Genomic DNA, 14,135 nt, shown 5'->3' on the forward strand with positions numbered 1-14,135 from the left:
TGTCACCCACACCTTGCTGAGGGTGCACTCGATCCCACTGTGTGTGTCACGGGTACAAATATCCAATAGGATGGGTGGCAGGATGAACCTCGGAGGGGCAGCACTTTGTAGTGGTTTCCACTTGGACATGAAGCCATGGAGGGTAACTCTTCCTGTAACCTCTTTGGTAACCCTTTCCATGCCCATGGAGGGCTGGCAAAGCTGTTGGGGCAGCAAAGGACTCTGGGAGTGGCCCCGTTCCTACCAAGGATACGCGCAAACAGAAGCATCCAGACACCACCCTGTAGCTGACCCTCCAGCGACCATGGTGCTCCCACCTCTGTGGTGCACTTCATGGGGTCCCTCTGCCCCCACCATGATGCCACCCATCTTCCCAACCCCCTACACTGGAGGTAAGGCCTGAGCCCACTCCTGGCTGCTCAGGGACACACTCTGGGGAACTCCACAGCCCCTCTCGCCCCTCTCCCTGCTCCCTCTCAGTGCCCTCGCGCACGCTCCTGGCCCAGCTGGGGATATGGTCACCAGCGTGTGTTCATGTCTCTCTCTCAGGACCCACCAACCTCCACCACCTGCCAGGGCAGCAGCAGCAGCAGCCCTTCCCTGCACCCTCCCACTCAGCTGGGACAGACCAGAGGTTGGTCCACGCTTGGGGCCTGCTCGGCGGGTGCCTGGGGATTCCCTCCGCCCCCCAGCCTGACACATCTCCCTCTCCCCCCTGCAGATCTGCCAAGCGGCAGCTGCTCAGAGCTCCCCATTTCCAGTACCAGTCTGCCTCTGGCAACCCCCTCACTGCTCAGTCACGGCATCGCTCCTCTGCCTGGCACTGTGCTTCAGGGACCACACAGCTGCAGACACCCAGCAGGCTGCTTACACCAACGGCCCCCCAGGGACAACCCCAACTGTTCCTGCCCTACAGCCATCAGGGGACAGCAGCATCGCTTCCCCAGTACCACCCGCTCCCTGTCTGCACACAGTCCATCCTCTCCCGTGGAGACACAGACAGTCCGGTCCCCATGGATGTGGACAGTGTCTCAGGCTGGGACACCTGTCCTGTCCCTATGGATGTGGACACTGTCACAGTCTGTGACATCTCTGTGGACACAGATGTCCCCATGGAAGATGACACCCTGCCAGGCTCTACCATCTCACTTGGCCCTGTTGCAGGGATGGGGGGGAAATGAGAGGGAGGGAGGGAGGGAGGGAGGGTGTTGATTCTGTAGTTAGTACCTTTGATTACTGTTTTGTTCCGATTTTTCATTAAAAGCCATTTCTTGAGAACCTTTCTGTGTCTGCATGGGAGGGGCGGGGAGTGCAGGGGGCACCAGGCAGCACAGATCCCAATGGGCACAGTATAGGCACCCCATAGATCCCCTGCAAGCACCCTATAGACACCCTCTAGATCCCCTGCGGGCACCCTATAGATCCCCTGTGGACCCTATACATACCCTATGGACACCCTATAGGAGCCTTATGGGAACACTATAAGCACCCAATGGGCACAATACAAGCACCCTATAGATCCCCTGCAGGCACCCCATAGACACCCTATAGATACCCTCTGGACACCCTATAGGAACCTTATGGGAACCCTATAGACACCCAATGAGCACAATACAGGCACCTATAGACAGCCTACAGATACCCTATAGGCACCCTATAGACACCCAGTGGGCACAATAGAGACACCCTATACATCCCCTGCGGGCACCCTATAGACACCCTATAGATCCCCTGCGGGCACCCTACAGGCACCCTATGGGGAGGGGTGTAGGTACCCCCGGGGGTCTGGGTGGCCCAGAGGGTCCCTCACCTGCCGGTCCCTTGAGTCCCGGGGCCTCCTGGGGGGTGGGGGCCCAGCGACGCTGCCCCCGCTTCCCTCCCCCTCCCCGGCTGTGCTGGCCCATGGTGGCCCTGGAGGCTGCTGGCAGCCGGGGGGTGCTGGGGGGGCCTCTGTGCCAGGGGGGTGCCGCACGGCGGGGACAGCGACTGGACGGGGACCAGCGCTGGGGGGGCTGGGGGGGCTGACGCGTGTCCCCCCTGTGCTGGCCTGGGGGGGATGCTGAGCCCCCCACTCTGGCCTGTGCCACCTCCTGTCCCCCATTGTACCTGGGGGAGCTGGGACCTTTGGGGGGGTTCTGGGGTGACTGGGGAGGATCTCTGGAGGTCAGCAGGGACAGGGTTGGGGGGTGTCCAGCCCCACCCTGGATGTGACCCACAGACCGACCCTCTCGCTGCCATGAGCCACTTTATTAATTAACCAAACTCCTTAATTGTGTGGGAGCGGGGCCCAATCCAGGGGGGATGGGAGGGGTGGATTGGGGTGTGTGTGGGGGGTCACACCCAAAACTGTGGCCCAGGGGAATAAATCTGGGACATTTCTCTGTGGGGATGAACCTTGGTTCTGCTCCCCCACCCCCACCAGGGCTCGCTGAAACCACCCCCAGCTCCCCTCCTTCCCCTCCAAGTCGGGGGCTCCTTGGGGTACCCCCAGCCCTTTGCTTTCTGCCACCCTCTCCTCGTCCCTCTGGGTCCCCCCACCAAGACCCCCTGCCCCCTCTCAGTTCAGTCTGGGGACTTCTTCCCTTCCCAGCACCCCTCCTGGGATCCCTCCCCTCCCACCCCCAATGCTACGGGGACCCCCCCTTGTGTCCCCCCACTCCCAGGGACACACCCTCACCCTCCTGGCGCTGGCCCTGTGCCTGAACCCTGAGGGGCACCCAGTCCCGCCATGGAGGAGACGTGAGTGTCCCAGGGAGGGGGGTGGGGGTGGGCCCTGGTGTCCCCCCACATCTGAGCCCCCCCTGAAGCCCCTCACTGCAGCGTCCCTTCGCTGGAAGCCTACGAAGCCGCCATGGTGCTGAGCGGGGTGGGGGACGCGCTGGGCTACCGGGGGGGTCTCTGGGAGTACTGCACCTCCGGAGCCCAGATCCACGCCGAACTGGCTGAACTGGGAGGGCTGGGGGCCATCACCCTCGAGCCCCCGCAGTGGCCCGTCAGCGATGACACCGTCCTGCACCTTGCGACTGCCGAGGGCCTGGCCACAGGTTGTGCCCCCCACTGCACCCCTCAGATGCGGGGGGGGTCCCGATTGTACCCCAGGGATGGAGGAGGTGTGGGGGGGCTGCACAGGGTGGGGTCTGGGGGTTCCTCAGAGCTTGGGGGGATTTTTAGGGGGGGAACTCACCATAGCACCCTCAGATGCAGGGGGGTGTCCCCACTGTACTCCAGGGATGGGGGGGCATGAGGGGGTATACCCCTGGGCTGTACAGGGTGGGGTCTGGGGGTTCCTCAGAGCTTGGGGGGATTTTTATGTGGGGGATCTCACCATAGCACACCACAGATGCAAGGGAGGGTCCCCATTGTACCCCAGGGCTGGGGGGGCATGGGGGGTATACCCCTGGGCTGTATGGGGAGGAGGTTTGGGGGTTTTTCAGAGCTTGGGGGGATTTTCAGGGGGAGGGATCTCACCATAGCCCCCCCCCAGATGCAGGGGAGGGTCCCCAGTGCACCCCAGGGATGGGAGGGGGGGTAGGGGGTATACCCCTGGGCTGTACAGGGGGGGTTGGGGGTTCCTCAGAGCTTGGGGGGATTTTTATGGGGGGGATCTCACCATAGCCCCCCTCAGATGGGGGGGGGGTGTCCCCCCCATTGTATCCGAGGGATGGGGGGGCATGGGGGGGTATACCCCTGGGCTGTACAGGGGGGGCTGGGGGCTCCTCAGGGCTTGGGAGGATTTTTATGGGGGGAATCTCACCATAGCCCCCCACAGATACAGGGGAGGGTCGCCAATGTACCCCAGGGATGGGAGGGAGGGGTGGGAGGGGATTCCCTGCTGTACACCTGGGCTGTACATGGAGATCTTGGGGGGACCTTATTTCTTTGGGGGATTTCTGAAGGGGGGGGGAGGGCAGGTCACCATTATCACCCTGACTCAAACTGGGGGGGGCTTTTAGGTGCACCCAACCACCCCCTGAGAGGTGGGGGCTCCAGAGAGTCTCTGAATGTCCCCCCAAAACCCCACGGGGGGTGTTCCCCATCTCCCCTTTCCTGGGGGTGGGTTCTATTGTACCCCAAAGCTTTGGGGGGTCATTGGGGGGTGGGGAGGAAATCAGTGGGGGGTGTGCCCACATGTCCCTGCATTCGAGGGGTCCGGGGGAGGGCTGTGGGTGCCCCCGCCCAGAGGGGCCTCACGCCGTGCCCCCAGGGCTGGAGGGGGAAGCCCTGCTGCAGGAGCTGGCTCAGCGCTACGTGGCCGCCATGAGCGACATGGAGGGCCGCAAGCCGGGCCCCACCAGTATCCTGGGTGAGTGGGGGGCCGGGGGAGGCCGGGGGGGGTCAGGTCAGGGGGTCTCACGGCCCCAACCCTTCTCCCCAACCCCCCCGCCAGGCACCTCGCAGCTGCGGCCTGGGGAGCCGGCGGGGTACCGCATCCCCTTCAACCCCACGGGCAGCGGGTGCGGGGCCGCCATGCGGAGCCTGGCCATAGGCCTCAGGTGGGACGGGGGGCACAGGGGTTGGGGGGTTCAGGGCTGGGGCGGGGACGTGGGGGGGGGACAGGGAGGTGGGGGGGCGTCAGGGGTGGGGCGGGACATGGGGGTACAGGGGGTTCGGGGAGGGGTCAGGGCTGGGGGGGGGCATGGGGGCACAGGGATTTTTGGGGAGGCTTAGGGGCGGGGACATGGGTGGGCACAGAGGGTTCGGGGACATGAGGGTACAGTGGGTTGGCAGGGTTCAGGGTTGGGGTTGGGGACATGGGTGGGCACAGGGGCTGCGGGGGGACAGGGGTTCAAGGCTGGGGGCGGGGACGTGGGGGCGGTACAGGGGGTTGCGGAGGGGTCAGAGCTGAGGGTGGGGATATGGGGGGGACAAAAGGTTGGGGAGGGTCTGGGCGGGGACATGGGGGTACAGAAGGTTGGGGAGGTTCAGGGCTGGGGGCGGAGACATGGGGGGTAACGGGGGTTCGGGGAGGGATCAGGGATCGGGGGGGACATGGGGGTTACAGGGATTTTTGGGGAGGGTTAGGGGCGGGGCCATGGGTGGGCACAGGGGGTTGGGTGGGGTCAGGGCTGGCGGCAGGGACATGGGGGGCACAAAGGGTTCGGGGAAGGTCTGGGCAGGGACATGGGGGCACAGGGGGCTCGGGGAGGGGTGTCAGGGCTGGGGGTGGGGATATGGGGGTGCACAGGAGGCTCATGGAGTGCTGTCAGGGCTTGGGGAGGTTTCACAGCGGGGACAGGGGTCAGGGGTGGAAGGGATGGTGGGGGGTTACAGGCAGTCACGGGGACGGGGGTGAGCGGCTGGACAAGAGGACATGGGGACACGGAGGGGGGGACATGGGAGTGTCAGAGTTGGGGGGTGGGGATATGAGGGTGTCAGACTGGGGTAGGGGACAGGAGTACAGGAGTGTGGGGGATGGGCCATGGGGGGAGGGGCAAATGTGGGAACAGCACATCAGGGCCAAGGGGGGGGCAGCATCGGGACAGGGGTCCCGGCCCAGGGGGCACAGGGTGGTGCCGGTGTAGGTACCCGCACGCCCGGGAGCTGCCGACGCTGATCCGGGTGAGCATCGAGAGTGGGCGCATGACCCACCACCACCCCACAGGTGGGTGCCAGGCAGGAGGGGGCAGGGGAGGGGGACACGCTGGAGCCCCTCTGAAAGCCCCATCCACACAGGGTACCTCAGGGCACTGGCGGTGGCCCTTTTTGGGGCGCTGGGGGCTCGGGGGGAGCCCCCGGAGCGCTGGGGGGCTGAGCTGATGCGGGTCCTGCCCCTGGCCTGGGACTATGTGGAAAGTGCCGGGGTGGCTGTGGGGGACAATGCTGAGGCCTGGCCCTTCTTCAGGGATGCCTGGCACCGGTGAGGGGGCACTGGGAGGGTTCGCTGGGGTCACTGGGAGCACTGGGAGGGGGTGGTGGGGATACCGGGAGGGGCTCAGCGGGTCACTGGCATCACCCATTGCCACAAGGCTCTCTCCCAGTCCTGGCAGCGCAGCGCACTGGTGTCACTGTGCTGTGCCAGAGCCTCGATGTCCCCAGTGTCCCCTGCCCCAGTGTCACTGGTGTCACTGCCGACCCTGGTGCCCAGTCAATCTGCAGGGTCACCAGTGCCCACCGTGTCCCTGCTGCCCCCGGTGCGCCCAGGATGCCCCCAGTGTCCCCAGGACCCCTCCAGTGTCCCCAGCATCCCTCCAGTATCCCCAGGACCCGTCCAGTGTTGCCACCCTCAACACTGGAAGCGTGTCTGAGGAGGGCTGAACACCCCCACTGCCCCCACTGTCCCCAGTCACCCCAGTATCCCCAGTGCTCTTGGTTTCCCTGCTGTGACCGGTGTCCCCACTGCATCCACCGCTCCGGTGTCACCAGTGACCCCAGTGACACTACATCCCCGCTGACTCCAGTTCCCCCATTCCCCCGCTGTCCCTGCTGCCCCCAATACCCCCACGTCCCTGCTGCCCCCCGGCATTCCCAGGGCCCCCAGTGCTCCCAGTGACCTCCATGTCCCCGCAGGTACCTGGAGTCCCGGGGCCTTCTGGAGGGCGGTGGCCCAGCGACGCTGCCCCCCCTGCCCTCCCCGGCCGAGCGGGACGCAGCGTACCTGGGCTGGGCACTGCAGGGGTGGCCGGGGCGCAGCGGCCACGATGCGCCCATGGTGGCCCTGGAGGCGTTGCTGGCAGCCGGGGGGTGCTGGGGGGACCTCTGTGCCAGGGGGGTGCTGCACGGCGGGGACAGCGACTCGACGGGGACCATCGCCGCGGGGTGCTGGGGGCTGCGCTGGGGGCTGGCCCAGGTCCCCCCTGGGCTGCACCGCTGCCTCGAGCACCGCGGGCGGCTGCGCGATGCTGCCCACCGCCTCCACACGCTGGCCTGGGGGGGATGCTGAGCCCCCGCCCCCAACTCTGGCCTGTGCCACCTCCTGTCCCCTGGCCAGGGAAACACCATTGTACCCCGGGGGGAGCTGGGACTGTTGTGGGGTCCTGAAGGGGTCCCAAATAGCCCTGGGAGATCCTAGGGGCAAGCAATGCCCTTCAAGGGCTCAAAGAAGCCCTGGAGACCACCACAGCCCCATCCTGCTGGCCCTACTTCCCTCCACTGTTAGAGACCCCAGAATCTCCCCGAAGAGCCTTGGGCACCCCCACAGTAAAAAAGCATCTTCCCAAATCACTGTCTGTCCAGATTTGTGTCCTGCACCTCCTGTCCTGTCACTGCCATGGCTGAGATGTCACATGGGCAGACCTCCTGCAGCCAAACCTTCTCTGGGCTGATCAGTTCTGGCTGACCAGCTTCTCCAAGAGGCATCCAGACATGGAGCAGCTCAGGGGCCCTTCACTGGGCTCTCACAGTCGCTCAGTCTCTTCTCCTGGTAGCCCAGATCTTGGGCCCTGTGTTCAAAGGGTGGGCTCATCATCATCATCAGCGACGGGTGGAGAGGAAGGAGCCCACAAGCCCTGCAGGTGCCACCCGGGATGGTAGAAGACTCTTCTGGTGGCTTCTTGTGGGCACCTTAGTGGGCACCACAGCCTGAAGGTCTTTTGAAAGACAAAGTGCTGGGCCCCCAGGGCTCAGCATCCAGAGGGTGATGGGCTGAAGGAGGGCTGGACCACTGTGGTTAATCACCCCAAAGGTGGTGTGCCCAAGGGGTCTTGGAGTCAAGGGATCCCAAAGAGATGGTGGCCCAGCACTGTTAAACACCACAGTGGTGATGGGCCCCTCTGGAGGTTGGATGCTGGGGTTTCCCAGACCATGGCTGATGGGTTCCCAGGCAATTACTCCAAGGCAGGATGACAATCCCATGACAAGGATATCCAAACCACGTGACATTGTGCTCAGGGACCAGTTGGACACTGGAGGGTGCCAGGCTGGGAGCTGGAGGAGCTTGTTGCGGAACCCTTTCCAGGCAGGCTGCAAGGCACTCGCTGGCTGGGGGCACCCCTGTTCCCACCACTTAGTCCCCCCGTCTCCACCATGAGCAGGACCCCGGGACTGGGGAAGCACAGGGTCTCCCCCAGCCCTTCTGCTGACCCTCCACAGCTCATCACACCAGTGCCAGCAGAAACCAAGGCTGGGGCTGGGGTAGTGCCTACCGTCAGAGCCAGCAAGGGGCTGGGAACTCAGTTATCCAGGGGGAGCAGTGGGACAGACACCCCAGCAAAGCTTCTCACAGGGGGCTCAGCAGAGAGACAGAAGTCAGGGGGAGGGAGGAGACAAGCCAGGTTGGGGAAGAGGGCCTGTCAGTGATGTTTCTCCCCTGTTATGAGACAGACCCTTGCACATCTTGCAGCATGTCTTTGGAGCCCACATAGAAACACGTGGACAGTGGCTGCTGCCAGTATCAGAAGCTCCCAGACTCAGGTTGTTAATCCACAACTGTTTCTGGGAACACGTGCAGAGCAGCTCCTGTCACAGCATCTGTAAATTATAACAGGTTTTTGCTCTTTTTGAGGTAAGGCCAGGTTCCTGCCAGAAGGAGATTAAGCCAACAGCCGGGGAAAAGAAGGAAGCGCACACTCCAGCAGAAACATCTATCAAAACTTCACAAGACCTTCAAGGCCAACCGTCAGCACTACACCACCCTAACCATTAAACCATCTGCTCCTTCTTTAAACACCCCCAGGGACAGCGACCCCCCCCACACCCCTAGCAGCCTGTTCAAAGACTCATAGAATTGTAGAGGTTGGAAGGGACCCCCAGAGCCCATGGGGTCCAACCCCCTGCCAAAGCAGGGTCCCTAGAACAGGGCACACAGGTCGGTGTCCAGACGAGGCTGGAATCTCTCCAGAGAAGGAGACTCCACAACCCCCTGGGCAGCCTGTCCCAGGGCTCCCCCACCCTCACTGGGAAGAAGTTCTTCCCCAGATTGGTGTGGAACTCCCTGTGCTCCAACTTGAGGCCATCACCCCTTGTCCTGTCCCCACAGACACTGAGAAGAGGCTGCCCATGTCCCCCTGTGTCCCACCCTTCAGATATTGATAACCATTGATCAGATCTCCTCTCAGCTTCTTCTCTCCAGGCTGAACAGCCCCAGCTCACTCAGCCTTTCCTCACAGGGGAGATGCTCCAGGCCCTTCATCATCTTCGTAGCCTCCTCTGGACTCTCTCCAGGAGATCCCTGTCTGTTTGATCCCAGGGAGCCCAGAACTGGTCACAACACTCCAGGTGAGGCCTGACCAGGGCAGAGTAGAGGGGGAGGATCACCTCCTGTGACCTGCTGCCCACACTCCTCCTGATGCCCCCTAGGATCCCATTGTCTCTCTCAGACCCCAGGACACACTGCTGGCTCATGGCCAACCTATCATCAACCAGAACCCCCCAGGTCCTTCTCTGCAGAGCTCCCCTCCAACAGCTCATCCCCCAGCCTGTACTGATTCAAGCAGTTATTCCCTCCCAGGTGCCAGACTCTACACTTGCTTTTATTAAGACTCATCTGGTTTCTCCCTGCCCAGCTCTCTAGCCTGTCCAGGTCTCTCTGGATGGCAGCGCAGAGTTCCTGCGTGTCAGCCACTCCTCCCAGCTCTGTATCATCAGGTACCTGCTGAGGGTGGATGCTGTTCCCTCATCATGGTCGTCAATGAAGATGTTAAACAGGACTGGACCCAACACCGAGCCCTGGGAAACACGGCTAGTCACAGGTCTCCAGTCAGACTCTGCTCCACTGATCACCATCCTCTGAGCTCGGCCCGACAGCCGGTTCTCAACCCACCTCACTGTCCACTCTCTCAGCTCAGAGTATCCCACACTCTCTCAGCTTTGTTATCAGGATGTCATGGGAGACAGTATCGAAAGCCTTGCTGAAGTCAAGGTAGATGACACCCAGACATCCACTGCTCTCCCTCCATCTACCCAGCCAGTGAAACTAACAGATAAAAAAGCTCATGACTGCCACTGATAAACACACTCATTGCAACAGTGCTAATATAATGATAATATATATTATATATAATTGTATACTATATAAAATATGTTAAAATATATAATATATATTAGTAACTATTTCATATTATATGTTTTATATAATATATATTTCTATATTATATATAAAGATATTATACTATATTTTATATAGTATATAAAATTATATAGTGTATATACTATATAATTATATAGTATATATAATATGTTGTAATGTTTATATAATATATTAATATATAATACATATTATTGTATATATAATATATGTAATATATGTAATATATATAATGATGCTGATTGTAATTGAAATGCTACAATTATAATAAAGAGCCAGCAAAATACTCCACAGGTGTGTGTCCCAGAAGCATGAAGTTGCAATCGCTTACCAAGAAGACGTCCCTGTCTCAGGAGGAGGAGGAGCACAGCCCGTCAACTGCTTCTGTGGGGTCTTAGCCTACTTCTCTCCCAGAGTTCTTCCTCAACCCCCTTTTTTCCTTCAGCTCAGGCATAACTTCCTGCAGTCACAGTGGGAGGTGGGAGAGAAGGGACAGGGCTGCCTGCCCAGAGCCGGCCACGGAAGAAAGGACAGGGCTGCCCTGAGCTGGCCATGGAAGAAGGGACAGGGCTGCCCTGAGCCGGCCACAGAGGACGGGACAGGGCTGCCCTGAGCAGACACGACACTCCCGGGAGTTTGCCTCTTTTAATGAGCTTCAAAGCAGAAAGGCAGCATTGACACCACAGGCAGCACGGGGCAGGGAGCTCCACAGAGCTTTCTGTGCCCATCTCGTCGAGCAGCAGCGACTCGACCTCCATCGACCAGCAAAAAGCAGCCCGTCCGAATTGGGTGAGAAGAAAGATGAACTCAACAGGGTGTCATGCTTTTGCGTGGCTGGGTTCAGGTGGAGAAGGGCTGCAGGGGTGGTTTCTGCAAGAAGCAGCCAGCAGCTCTCTGCAGGCCCCATAGAGCAACCACCAGCCAGCTCAATGCCAGAGTCGCTGCTGACCAAGGCCAAGCCCAGCAGCGACGGTCACAGCACCTCTGGGAGTCACAATGAGGACAAAAACTGCAAGCAGCCACTTTGTGTCCCCAGAAAAGGAAGTGAGAAAATGTGAGGAGATGTGCAGACACCAAGGCAGTGAAGCAGGGGAAGGAGGAGAGAAAGATGCCCCTGCAACCCATAGACAAGGCCAAGACCCCACCTGCAGCCCATGGAGATGCCCCACTCTGGAGCAGGGGGAGACAGACAGGAGATGCTGTGATTTGCGTTGGAACAAGCCCCTGCCAGCACTTGCAGCCTGTGGAGACAGAGATGAGTGAGAGAGAGATCCACACCGGAGCAGGATTGCTGGAGGGGCTTGTGATCCTGTGGAGGACCAGGCTGGAGCAGTCTGGTCATTTTGCCCCAGACAAGAGCCAGGCCCAACGCAGCTGCTCACTCTTTAAGGGGGAAATTGAGGGAGGGGAAAAGGGAGGGAAAACCCAAAACCTCACAGGTTGGGATAAGGAGAGTTTACCAGGATAACAGAGATATATTATAATAATAATAATAATAAACAACAAATGTTATAGCAAAATACATGAGACTGGTGACACACAATGCAGACCTACAGAGTGGAACACACTAGCCCTTGGTCACCAGCAGAGCCAGCGTCCTCCCCACCAGCCCCTTGGGCTGGGTGGGACCTTCCTTCAGACCCAAGAAGGATGCATCCTGCAATTTCGTTAACAAAGGAATGACTCGCTTTGATTTCTTTTTCCAGTTGTTTCTGGCTTCTCAGGAACAGCTGATGTAGCCAGTGCCTGGGGGAAGAGCTAATTCCAAGAGAAAGACGGGAATCGACACAAACAGGCTTCTTTCCTAGGGGGTTCGGGCTGAAGCAGCACCTGAAGAGGGGCTCAGAAGGGAAATCCTTCTCCCTCCTGGGGAGAAATCCAGCCTGGCCTCGGCTGCGGGGACACAGGGTGGAGGGCAGGAAACCACCATAAACAGCCACTCCCACAGCAACCCGAGGGCACCGACAGCCCACAAAATTCCCTGCGTGGCGGCTCCTCCTTCGTTCCCCCCTTTTCCACTCATTTCGCACCCATTCCCCGCCGCACTCCCTCCCCAGCCCCGCTTCTCTCGCCCCACCGTTTCATTCCCGCTCCTCCAGCGAACTGCGGAGGCAAATGAGGCGGGATCACCGAAACGGCTCCGACCGACCAATCAGCGCTTAGCGATGAAAGAGTGGCAGGAGAGACAGCCAATCGGTGACTTTGTTCCCCGCCTAGCTCTTCCTCTTACAGTCACCCTACTGAAATAGCTGGAATTCTGGATTAATTTGGGTTTATTTTAGAATATGATTTCGATTTTAAGGGAGTTACAGCACCTCTGAGAACCTAAAGCATGTTCAGGCCCTTAGCAATAGGTAACCGGGACGGTCACCCAGAGGTTTTTCTGCTGCACCCCGGGGTATGGAAGCAAAGGCTGAGGGGGAACAGGATCAGCTCTGAGCTGCACCGAGGGATCGCGGTGGATCTGCCAGAAAGGATCCACCCAGCTCTGAGCCGAGGGGGGCTGGGGCATCCCCACCCCCTTTCCCCATCCGCTTGCAGTGAGCTGGCCCCTAATTTCCCCACGAATTTACATTTAACGAGCTGGCTGGGTGTATTTGAGGTCAGGACAAACCAGGGGGGGAGCCAGGAGCAGCCGAGTCACCTGTCAAAACCATTGAGATGCCCCCAAAACTCGTCACCCGGGGATACTCGGAGCATCCTCCTGGGTAACCGACCAACGGCTCCGGCTCCGCGATGCTCCAGCAGCTTCGGATGGAGCAGGGGGGTGAAGCCGCGGGAAGGGGGACCGGGCAAGGGGGGTGGGGGAGGGGCGAGAAAACCCCTAAAAAAGGAAGGAAATATTGAAAGTCGCTTTCAAACCGCTTGTTTGGGAAATGAAACCGTCTGGGGTGACACACCGGGGAGGGGGGACACGGGGGAGCTTGGTGGGGGCTCGGGATGCACCGGGGTGGGAGGGGAGACACAGGGAGCGATGCTGGGGAGACACCGGCGAGGGGGGGACACACGGAGCGGGGCTGGGACACACCGGGGGTGACTCTCGTGGGGCTCTGGACACCCCGGGGCTCGGGACACACCGGGTGGGGGGGCGGGAACACACGGGGCGGGGAGCTCGGGACGTACCTGTGGGGGGTGACACGGTGTGCGGGGCTCAGGACACACGGGGGTGGTCACGACACTGGGGAGACACCCCGTGTCTCGGGATACACCCCCACACGGGGCTCCTTCCACCGCCATTACCGCGGAGCTTCCCACGCAGCAGCCCCCACCCCATTCTACTTCCAGTCCCGCTCCGTATCCGCTCCTGCGCCTCACGGACGCGGCCAAAACCTCAGGCCAAAGAGGCGGGATCACCGAAACGGCTCCGACCGACCAATCAGCGCTTCACGATGGAAGAGTGGCGGGACAGACAGCCAATCAGCGAGCAGCCCGCCTTTGGGCGGTAACACTCTAGTAGCGCTGCCCCTGGGCGGAGCCGCCATCTTGCCCCGGGTCGTTGTTCTTCACCTGAGGGCGGGACAGCCCGCCTCTCGCTTCGGGCTCCTCCTCTCACTGTCACCCTACTGAAATAGCTGGAATGCTGGGGTATTTGGGGTTTAGCTTCGAATATGATTTTGATTTTAGAGCAGTTACGGCAGCTCTGAGAACATGAAGCACGTTCAGGCCCTTAGCAATAGGGAACCGGGACGGTGTGTGCCTGGAGCCCCGCTCAACGTAACCACACGTGTGCTGGGGACATCGGCAGCTGAGAGGGACTTCCAGGAAATACATAAATATGCTACTCCTCACCGAGTCAACGGGTGAGAAAAGACCTTTGAGAGAACCCAGCCCAACCGTCCCTGTCCTGTGCTGACACAGACCCCTCAGTAGCTCATCTGCCACGACTCAGCCCACTCCCTGGGCAGCCTGTGCCACAGCCCCACAACTCTGCCAGGGTAGAACTTTGCCCTCCCATCTGCTCTGACCCCCTCAGCTTGAGCTCATTGACCCTTGTCCCATCTCCTGTCCCCTGGCTGGAGAGACCATCGCCCACCTCTCTGCAGCCTCCTGGCAGGGCAGGGGAGGTGGGGAGAAGGTCTCCCCTCAGCCTCCTCTTCTCCAGGCTCAACATCACTCTCCTCGTTGCATTTAAAACTATAAGCAAAGTTATTGAATGACTTTTTATGGAATAAGA

General features: G+C 60.4%; 1 protein-coding gene across 1 annotated transcript; it reads left to right on the forward strand.

Annotated features, from left to right (window-relative positions):
- Nucleotides 1-2,728: 2,728 nt before the first annotated feature.
- LOC311202913 (ADP-ribosylhydrolase ARH1-like) lies at nt 2,729-7,127 on the forward strand (the record flags this gene model as incomplete). The annotated part of the gene is made up of 7 exons (XM_084277558.1): nt 2,729-2,739; nt 2,821-3,044; nt 4,205-4,303; nt 4,388-4,493; nt 5,523-5,602; nt 5,674-5,857; nt 6,508-7,127. The coding sequence occupies 7 exons, from the start codon at nt 2,729-2,731 to the stop codon at nt 6,878-6,880; spliced, it is 1,077 nt and encodes a 358-aa protein (XP_084133684.1). The 3' UTR covers nt 6,881-7,127.
- Between the last annotated feature and the right edge of the window lie 7,008 nt (nt 7,128-14,135).

This window comes from Gallinula chloropus, assembly GCF_964237585.1.
Source record: "Gallinula chloropus genome assembly, chromosome: 32".
NCBI classification, from domain to species: Eukaryota; Metazoa; Chordata; class Aves; order Gruiformes; family Rallidae; genus Gallinula; species Gallinula chloropus.